This window comes from Budorcas taxicolor, chromosome 10 (assembly GCF_023091745.1).
Source record: "Budorcas taxicolor isolate Tak-1 chromosome 10, Takin1.1, whole genome shotgun sequence".
In the NCBI taxonomy this organism is placed as follows: Eukaryota; Metazoa; Chordata; class Mammalia; order Artiodactyla; family Bovidae; genus Budorcas; species Budorcas taxicolor.
The window spans coordinates 34,434,573-34,444,144 of NC_068919.1; the positions used below are offsets into that span (position 1 = coordinate 34,434,573).

General features: G+C 59.1%; 1 protein-coding gene across 9 annotated transcripts; it reads right to left on the bottom strand.

Moving 5' to 3' along the window:
• Window positions 1–435: 435 nt before the first annotated feature.
• On the bottom strand, window positions 436–9,370 carry CCDC9B (coiled-coil domain containing 9B). Of its 9 annotated transcripts, none has more exons than XR_008199979.1 (12): window positions 9,254–9,370; window positions 8,346–8,459; window positions 7,964–8,062; window positions 7,237–7,392; window positions 7,022–7,147; window positions 6,163–6,362; window positions 5,796–5,854; window positions 5,148–5,201; window positions 4,951–5,050; window positions 4,339–4,381; window positions 3,296–4,254; window positions 436–2,696 (listed from the first exon to the last, which is right to left on the bottom strand). XR_008199979.1 is itself a non-coding variant. In XM_052646564.1 (11 exons), the coding sequence occupies exons 1-11, from the start codon at window positions 9,263–9,265 to the stop codon at window positions 4,211–4,213; spliced, it is 1,002 nt and encodes a 333-aa protein (XP_052502524.1). In that variant the 5' UTR covers window positions 9,266–9,370; the 3' UTR covers window positions 4,076–4,210. The 9 variants fall into 9 exon arrangements, 2 of the variants coding, with proteins under 2 accessions (XP_052502522.1, XP_052502524.1); XR_008199978.1 differs by lacking the exon at window positions 9,254–9,370 and having other exon boundaries at window positions 436–1,227; window positions 2,439–2,696; window positions 8,346–8,637; XR_008199977.1 differs by lacking the exon at window positions 9,254–9,370 and having other exon boundaries at window positions 436–2,672; window positions 8,346–8,637.
• Window positions 9,371–9,572: the final 202 nt, after the last annotated feature.

A 9,572-nucleotide genomic window follows, 5' to 3' on the forward strand; every position in this document is an offset into this window, starting at 1 on the left:
CCCTTGATTATATGAAAATACAGGCATGCTACTCCTTCGGGTGGTAAAACTTCAGGAGGCGTGAAGGCAACTCCACAGAGGAGTCTGTTTCTGGGGAGTGAGTTTGTGAGATTGCGGCTGATGTAAACAGAAGAAAAAAGGAAATGCCTGAACTGCAAAAGCCAGTGTCAAAGTTAGGGGGAAATGTTTAGGACATCCTTGTGATCCAGTGGGTGGATGAGGGCAAAGAACATTTCCTGTAAGAGGAGAGTCACTTCGTGATGCTTTTAACTCATCAAGACCACCCCAGGGAAGTAAAAGCAGCTTACTGTCCTAGAAGGTTGAGTACCCTTTCAGACCTTCCATCCTTTTGAGAGTGTGTTGACCCCAGTGAAGACGAGACTAGAAGAGAAGGCAATGGAAAAGATAGAAAACAAAGTAGACCAAGATGACACCAAATCACTACTTCATTTATTCAACAAATATTTACTGAGTGTTGTCTTCATGCCAGGCTACTGTTAATAGAGTGCCTACTGTGTGCCAGGGGTATTTTGCATATTTTCATCTTTAATTTTCTTAACAATCCTTCAACATAGGTATTACTAGCTCCATTTTGCAAACAAAACTGAGGCTTTTAGACATTAAAATTGACCAGAGTTGTCTAGCTAGCAGGTGACAGACCTAGAATTCAGATTCAGTCTCTTGGATTCCAAGGCCCGTCTTTGTTCCGCTCTACCATGCTGCCTGTCATCCCCCAAATACCTCCCTCACAGTGTGGTCTGCCGTGCCCCTCTGTAAGGTGATCGGCACCAGGATAGAGATGCTTTCCACCTCTTCTGCCTTGTTTTGAGGCCCTGGGTAAAGTTTTCATGTCCCTGCTGGCCCCGTACTGCCCTGTGCACTTTCCCTCATCAATTCTTCCAGCTCTGTGCTTGGGCTCCTGAAGCCATGTCCCATGAAGAACTTCCCACCTTTGAGAAGCAGTCTTGTCTGTTGGTTGGAGAGGAGAAGGACATCCAAGAAGGCTCCCAGCCAGGCCTTTAACGAAAGGATCCAGGAAGAAACAGAGCAGCCTTCCATGGCCCTGAGCTTTGTGGAGGGATGTTTACCCTTCCCTCCTGCCCCTTAGCTGGTTTCATCCTGGAGCAGGGTTTGTGGCCACCAGAAATGCTAGCTCGTTGGTCCTGAAGAAGGGCTCCCCTTTTCTAAGGAAAGCTCAGTGATACTTGCCTTGTGCTACAGTTCTTCCTACAATGAAGATACTCTATGTCAGACTCCATTCTCTCCAACTGCTAGTGACTCACTCCCATGACATCCCTTTCTCCTAACACCCAGAAGAGAGAGAAGCCCATTTTTCCTCAGCCCTTTAGCCCAGCTTCCTCTCCCGCTTAGGTCTTGTCATAAGGCCCCAAGCAGACCTCTGCCCAAACTACATCTCCAGCCCACAGTCAAACATGACTTGGCACATACCCTTTAATGAAGGCACATCTGTATAGTTGGCAGCATTGGCAGTTGGGCGAAGTTTGTAATTCTTAGAATCCAAATTCTGGTTCACAATTTGGGAGACATCTGAATTCAAGGGCTCTGCTTGAACCTGCTCTACTCCAGCTCCATCCTTGGGAGTCATGGGTTCCAGAGCCAGTTTTATGCTCTGAAGTCACAAACGTGTGACCGGATGGCAAGAGGAAAACTTAAGCTTGGAATCTTTCACCCTTGCCTTTTCATATCTCACAGGGGTCTTCTCCCTACATGCACAGAATGTTCCCAAGCCTTTCCAGAATTCCTCTGATCAATCCTCACCTCTTCCAACCACCTTCACCTAACCCCATTCCCAATCAACTTTCTCACTCCCCACTACAGGAAGTTGGCACCACCAGCTCTCAAGCCTCTAACCCAAAGCCTCAGCTTCCCACCTGACTCTGAGACCAGGAAGCTCTCACCTGGAAGGGGCAGCCTGCCACCACCCCATGTAGAGCCAGCAGCCAGCCCTTAAGAGTCTAGAGTCTGTCTCTGTCCTCAGCCCTCCATATATTCTAATCCAAATCCTTCCTCTCAAAGTGTGGTCCAGGAACCCGCAGTAAAGGCAGCACCTGGAGCCTATGAGAAATGCAGGTTCCCAGGCCCAGCCCACAGTTAAGAGTCTGCATTCGTCTGCACCTTTATGTGTAAGAAGCACTACTCGAAACAATCTGATCTGCTGAAAAGTCATCCCCTCCACCCTCCTCCTCAATAGAGGGGGTGGCTGGTAGAGTAAGAGCCAGTGAGGAAACCTGGCCTCACAGTTGAGCCACAATTCAGAGGAGAGAAATGCTGGGGATGATCTGGACACTCCGGAGAGAACCCAGAGAAGCCTGGGACTCTCAGCAGAGAGGAACAGCCACGGCCTGGCTATGTGGGGAGATCCAAGCAGGGGTTTGGGGGCAAAGGGGACACCCAATGAGAAAGACAGGCGTGCCCACCTTTGCACACAGCAGTGAGATGGTTCCCTCTGGGCTCCTACCACCATCTTCAACACCTGTCGGGCACCTACAGCCAAGAACAGCTCCTGCTGTGCAGCCTGGATCTGCCGGATGACAAGGCTTCTTCCCTCCCTCTTGCTGGCAAAGTCACCATCGCCCACCGGCTGCATTGCTGGTAGTGGGTGCTCAGGAAATGTTTGTTGAATTGAGAGGAAGCCACAGCTTGTGCGGAGTCTGGATAATTCACCAGACGTGGGTCTCGGTGGGGTGGGGGGGTGGGGGGGTGGGGAGGAACAGAGACTAAGTAGGAAAGACGAGTCCTGATGTCGTACTTAGCTGGAGTTGCTGTTTCTCTGCCTCTTGAGTCCCTGCCTGAGACCTCGCTTTGGCATGACACAGTGCAGGGAGGCGGTGGGAAGAGGAAGTTGGAGATGGCAGAAAACGACCCCCAGGTGGCAGGCTCCCCCTCCCCCATTCAGGATGCACTCAGGTCTAACCTAGGGGTGGGGGAGGAGGTCCCTGAATATGAGCTCCCCAACCCTGCTGTAGGGAGAGAGAGCCATCTGTCCCCTCTTCACCCCACCCTGCTTCAGAGACTTTCTCGAGATCCCTTCCTTTCTTCTGTCCCTAGCTCCGTCCCTGCCGGCTGTGGCCTCCCTTCCTCTGGGCCTCAGCCTGCCCTTCCCGAAAGGTAGCAGGCAGCCAGGTGATTGTGAGATTCCCTCATTGGTCATCCAGTGATTCTGGGACTGAGAGTCACATGGGTGCAAGGCAGGGGAAAGTGTAGGAAAGGGACCCAGGCCTGGGCTAGCCATGCCAGCTGCTGAGGCTGGCAGCAGTTGATGAGCTGGCAGTACCTGACGAGCCAGGAGCCAGCAGCTGGAGAGAGTGGCCAGGCCCTGGGGGTGACAGGAGCTAGGTGAGCCGGCTGCTGAGTGCTTCCAAGCCTTGTCTTCTTGTCATGGCAGGGAGCCTGTGGCCTGGGGAGCAGTAGGCTTGGGACAGAGCTCACCAGCCTCACGGACCAGGCGTGGCGTGGGCATGCACCAGGGGCTGTACCTGCAGGTGAGAGCACACGTGTACACAGCGGGTGCCTGTGAGGGCAGGGGCTGGCTCCTGGCCTTCAGGGTCTCACTCCCCTGGAGAGTTTGCCAAACTGCTCAGCCAGGCCGCCACAGCCACCAGCCACCACACATCCATGGCGCAGACTCTGGACAGCGCCTTCCCTCCTCTCCCCAGCCTGGCCCCCTGCTCCCATGAACTTTGCTCAGCATCTTCCTGCAGGGCCAGGACCCCCTGTCCTGCTCCTCACACCTCCTGCACCCCTCGCCCTTTGGCTGCCTCCTCTAGGGGCCCTGCTCCGAGGTGTCAGGCCCTGCTGGGCCCCAGCCTTGCCAGGCCTGTCTTCTCTGGGCTCCAGGGGCTCTGCCCCTTTGGGGGACCTGGAACAAGTCTGGGCTTCTGGCATGGCCTGGGGCTCCGTCGACCCGAGGGGCTGCTCCTGGCCCTCCAGCCGGGATGCAGGGCTCTCCTGGGCCCCAGGCTTTGAACTGAGCACACAGGCGCTCTCCTGAGACCCAGAGCTACTGGTGCCTCCTAGGGAGAGATCGAGGGGAACCAAGTCTGAGTTTGGTGGAGAGCCTGGACTGGCTGGACTGGCTGCCAAATCTCCCGACTCCTCTTTCAGCCCCTCTGGTGATGCCGATGCTGGGGTGGGGGTGGTTCCCGGGGCACTGGTGGGTCCGCCCGGCTCCATCCTGCTCTGAGTCTGCTCATGTTCCTTCCCATTCGGAGTCTTTCTGGTGCTCTGGCTTCCCTGGAAACAAGAGGTTGGCTCTACTGGTTGGTGAATTTAGGGCTCATGACCCTAGCCCACCCCATCCTATGTCCAAGTACCCACCTCCTGGCTCTCCGGCTCCTCCCTGTCTTCCTTCATTTCCCACCTGCAGAAACACAGCATGTGGCAGGCCCCACTCCTAACCCAACCCATCCCACCTCACCCCACCTGCTCCATAGCTGGCAGCCCACGTCCCCCAGGGAGAAACAAGAGCCCAGGGGTCTCAGAGGAAGGTCAGAGCCACAATGAGCCTCCGGGATGTTTCCCTTCCAGCCTGACCTTCCGCCCCAAACCCAGCCATTTCCTCTGAACACAGCCCACTATAGCGGGTCCCCAGCTGCTGTTTATGGCCAAGCCCGCAGCACCTTGAGTTCTGTGGGGACGATGGGCATGTCCCAGCCTGTGCTGCCTGGGAAAGGCGCGCCTGACTTCTCCCGGGAAAGGAACTGCTGTAATTACCGCCGGCCTCCCAGGGCACCCGGCTCTTGCTGCAGCTGCTGTTGCCGATGGCCTCTCCCCGCATCTCATTAACCCGCCACCAGGCAGCAGTCAGCCAAGAGGCAGAGGCCCTGGGGGCTGGAGTAGGCACCTGGGCCAGGCGGCCTGACCTCCCAGAGGCCAGGAAATCCAGGAGCCCAGAACCTCCCCCCGATTTTGCTCCCTGTCTTATGTTACCTGCGGGCCCTGCCAGTCAGCCTCTCTGTCCCTCGAGCCTTGCTGCGGATGGCCAGCGCCACCACGGGTCTGCCCTGTTGCCCACCCCGAGTAGCACTGCCTGCAAGAGATGGTACACATCAAGAGAGAAGGGGGTCGTGGCAGCCTGGTTCCTTCACCAGCTCCTGGGACCTGATCCTCCTCCTCTCTCAACTCACCTTTGCCTTCAGGGGGCAGTGGTGGGGGCTGTAGCTTTCGGTGACTCCTGGGACCTAAGAGGGAAGAGGAAATTGGGAAAGGGTGGGATCACAAAAGAGCCAAAGCAGCAACATCAGCTCTTTCAGTACCAGGAAGTTGTCAGTCCTTCTCTTGGTCCAGTTGTAAGTGTTCTGGTTCCCAGAAAGATGTCTGGCCTGGGTGCTGGGGTTGGGGGGTGTGGTTAGGGCAGCATCAGGGGAGCTGCGTCCCTGTGCTTGCTTTGCCACTTCTGGCTAGGTGACCAGCAGAGCAGCCTCTCCAGCCTTGGCTTGCTCACGTGTAAAATGAGGGGCCTGCGATGCAGTGGAATTATCCCTATAATAGATAAGGAGCAGCTGCCACCCAGGAGGGTCCAGCACCTCAAAAGGACCCCAGTACTGACTTCCTAGTGAGCCTTCTCTCCAGACCTTCTGGGGTCAAAACCCAGGACAAGGGTTGCGGGTTTAGAGGATGCAAAGGAAGGTCTGATAGGGAGCGGAGGAAAGAAGACGTTCTTTCATGCTTCTTTCCAGCTCTGAAAATCGGTGGTAATCCAAGAGACAGAGGACAAAGAGGGGGCAAGGGGTGAAAACCTCCAGGAGGGCTGGGGGTAGTGGGGTTTGGCTCACCCCTCGTGCTGCCCACCCTGGCTGGGCCCTCTTCCCGAGGCTTGCTGGAGCCCTGTCGCCTGCATTGCAGAAAGAGGGAGTCAGGCTGGCTGGTGGCGGGAAGGACAGAGACTGCAGAGCTGCTGGTGGGCCAACACCGCCTCCCCCACTCTAGCCCTAGGCCTAAGGACAGCAGGGAGAGGGTGGGCCCAAGAAAGATGGGAAACTCAGTGCCTGCACACAGCCCTTAGCCCAGGGCCCAATCCGAGGGCCAGGGAGATCCTCACCACCCTGCGGGGGCCCAGCCACCCTCCAAGAGGTGCCCACAGTTAGCCTGACACAGCCCCACAGCATGTCAACCCAGCAGCTGCCGGGCCCTGCCACCCACGTGGGTTTGGCTTTGTCCACGTCCCACGGGCGGCGCCAGTCACCCTGTGCGTCTCTGTGCCGCGCCAGGCGGGCCTGGTCTATCTGCTCCCGCTCCTGCTTCCACTGGGCATAGTCCCAGCCCACCTCCAGGGGGCCCCCCAGTGCCCGGCGGGGAGCTGGGCCTGGGACCGGGGCTGGACTCCGGGGCTCCTGGACACCCTGGAGGGAAAAGACACTAAGCACCATGGGGTGGAAGCAGAAACAGCCCTGGGTTTGGGATGGGGATCCAGGGAGTCTGCTAACCCCTTCCTCTCTGAAGGTTTTGACGACCCCACCCCCAAATTAGATCCATTCCATGTCGGTTAAATCCAGTTTGCCACAGGCATGGTTTCCATCCAAGGTTAGCTGTGTCTTTGGGGCAAGATGACCTCTTCATTGGTCATTTCCTCATCTGTGAAATGGGGATAATAAAAGTGCTATCCACGGGGTTGTTGCTGGGGTGTGTGGTCAGGCGGAGGGTGGAGGGACACCCAGCTGCTGGGAGCAAGAGCCAAGACTAGGGACTGCTGCCATCTAGAGGTCACACCTGGCACGCGGCCAGTCTCTCACACCCTAGACCCACCTCCAGACCCCACCAGATTGCCACCAGAGGTCCAGGAGGGGTTAGGGGCTGGGACACGTCTCTCGCTTGCACTGTCTCTCACTGCATGACCCACCCGCTGTGCAGACTGGTCAGAGAAGGGAAGAAGGAGTGGGAATTCTTGCAGGTGCTGCCTGGGTCACGTCTCCCCAGATGGGGACATATGCGACTCAGCTTCCATGGCTCTCCCAAATGGGGACCACCACGTTTATGTCCCCATCCCTTCTTGGGGAGGTACCCTCCATGCAGAATCTGAGCTGACGGCCGGTGGCACGGAGGGGCTCCGGCCCACGCCTGCTCCAGGTGATGCTTCTGCTCCCTGGTTCCGTGCCCTGGTGGGCTTCTCACTTACAATCCGCTTGGCCTGGGGAGGAAAGGTTGGGCAGGGTGGCGCAGGCAGGGAAGAAGCGGAGGCTTCCTGGCTCACAGGCTTCCCCTACCCGCCCTGCTCACCTCGGCTTTGTTTTCCATGGTCACGGCCAGATCCACCCGCTCCCCCAAGCAGAAGGTGCCAGTGTGGGCCTCTGCCTGCTCATCCTCAAGCGTCTCACTGGCTGCTCCAGGTCCAAGGGCACTCCTCGCCCAGTTCCGGCTGACCACCCGCTTCCCCTGCAGAATGAGGTGCCATGCCGTGAGACCACACGGGCAGCACTGGGCAGAAGTTGGGGGTTGGGTCCTTTGGGTGCTTCCCCAGGCTGGGTTCCAGCCCTGGCCCTCCCTGGAATGCCCACTGAGGAGCTGCCTCTGTGAGGCGTTCACATACCAGTGGCATTAGGTTATCCAGGCCTGGGGCCACCCAGGGGCCCAAGACGCCACAGTGGCCCATCTCTGAGCTGGGAAATCCAAAGCGCTCAGACAACGAGGCTCTGTTCTCAGACGCTGTTCCTGGCATTCAGCCCCAACGTCTCTGTGCCCTGGGACTTGGGGTTTAGGGGCAGCCTGTGCATGGGGGCACAGGTGCAGAGCTCTGGGGCTGGAAAAGGGCATGGTCACCTTCCAACTGTGGCTCTTTGGGGTGGGGGCCAGCAGTGGCCTGGGCTGCATGAGGTTGGTAGGTGCGCCGCTGAAGAGAAGTGGGAGAGGCAGAGGAGCAGGGGCGGCTGTGCTCCCCCGGCACAAGCTGGGCCGCCACCTCCCTGCCACCCCACCCTGTCCCCCGGGTGGGTCTTCCTCCAGGAACCTGGCTGACGGTGACAGTGAGGCCATCAGGATGAAGGAGCTCCGGTGTGGTCACAGCCATGCCCCCCTGCTCTGCCTGCCGTCGGTCTTCCTGGATCTCCTGTGGGAGGGCCCCGGGGTCAGCACAGGCCACGGCCCCCCAGAGGCACAGATACACAGACGCCGACAGGCCTACACAGAGAGACACCAGTGGGACACCAGGGGGCAGACACACCACATCACAGAGTTCCCAAGACCCTCGCAGAGCCTCTGAGATGGAACACACCCACCCTCACCCCAGTCCCAGACCCATGCCTGCAGGGAGAGACCACCATGCCGGAGTCTGCAGGTCAGCCTAGGAGTGCCAGCCCAGTTGGTCCTCCCGCCTGGCTCAGCCCACTCACCTGGTACCTGCGCAGCAGGGCCTGGTTCTTCTTGCGAAGGGCGACTATCCTCCGGTCCAGCTCTGCGTCCTTCTCCTCCTGCCTGCTCATCGGGGACTCAGCCCCGTGAGGCCCCTGCAGAGGGCAGGGGCCCAAGCTCCTGACTGCTGGGCCCATCCCTTACCAGTTCCTCAACTTTTATATCCACCCATTCTACCCTATTCTTACCACCCAAGGAACAGCCCCAGACCCAGAGCTAGGGCCGCGTGGGGAGTCAGCTCATGGAAGGCCGTAAGCCCCCACCCTGCTAGGCCCATCTGCCATCTCCCTGCGTCCTCTCGGGGGGCTCAGGTCAGAGCCTCATGCCCAGGCCCGCAGCTCCCAGCAGTGGCTGCCCCTCCCCCCCGCTCTCCAGGGAGCTCAGCTGCGGAGCAGAGCCCGGAATGGGAGTTATAAATGGCTCTGGCAGTGGAACCTGCCGTGACTGGGAAGTTGCCAGGGGATTCAGGAGGTCGAGGGGGGAGCTGTTGGGCTCCCAGGCCGAGAACCACAGTGAAAGGAGAGGCCCCTGCTCTGTCCTGGGCTCCTAGGCCATGGACCCCACTTCTCAGGCCTGCGCCCAGCCTGTGGGAAAGAACCGCTCCCACAGGCCCAGCCTTTCCAGGCTGAGAGCAAGAGCTGCCGGCAAGAGTCAGCTCCGTGGGTGGGCCCCGCTGCGGAGCCCCCCGGGCACACTGTGATCCCTGGGTCCCTCCTTGTCTGGCTGCAGGGACTCTGTCGTGGCCGACACCCCTGCCCAGCGCCCTCCCCTCCCGCCTAGGCACAGCCCTCTTCCTCCCGGGCCCAGCTGTCCCTAGCTGCCCTCAGAGTGTGGCCGCCTGGCGTCCCAGCCCCAAGAAGCCCCCCGCCAAAGGCAAGGTGCCACTCACAGCTGAGTGCATGGCAACAGCGGGCACGGAGAGGATTCCAGAGCAGTCCTGGGGGGAGCTAGAGCGGGAGGGAAGCCGGAGCCACCGGAGCCGGGCCTCCCTCCGCCGGCCTCTCCCTGCCGGCTTCACTGCTCAGCACACGAGATCATGTTGTGATTACAAAAGGCTTCTCTGGGCTCCCAGCCAGGAACGCCGCGGCCACCGCCCCCACCATCCACTCTCAGAGGGCGAGGACCAGGGCACCGGCAGGCAGCTGGCCCTGCCCAGCACCTCTCCGTGCCCCGCCCCAGTGTCCCCAGGCAGACTGGCAGGGACTTCT

What these genes read in the sequence shown, in the direction of transcription:
- CCDC9B (XM_052646562.1), bottom strand. Translation starts at nt 8,501, where the DNA reads ATGGGCCCAGCAGTCAGGAGCTTGGGCCCCTGCCCTCTGCAGGGGCCT. An exon ending in CAGGGTGGGCAGCACGAGGG is followed by an intron (nt 5,202 to 5,795) that starts GTGAGCCAAACC and finishes CTTCCCTCTTAG; the next exon opens with GTCCCAGGAGTCACCGAAAG. An exon ending in CTGACTGGCAGGGCCCGCAG is followed by an intron (nt 4,382 to 4,950) that starts GTAACATAAGAC and finishes GTGTTTCTGCAG; the next exon opens with GTGGGAAATGAAGGAAGACA.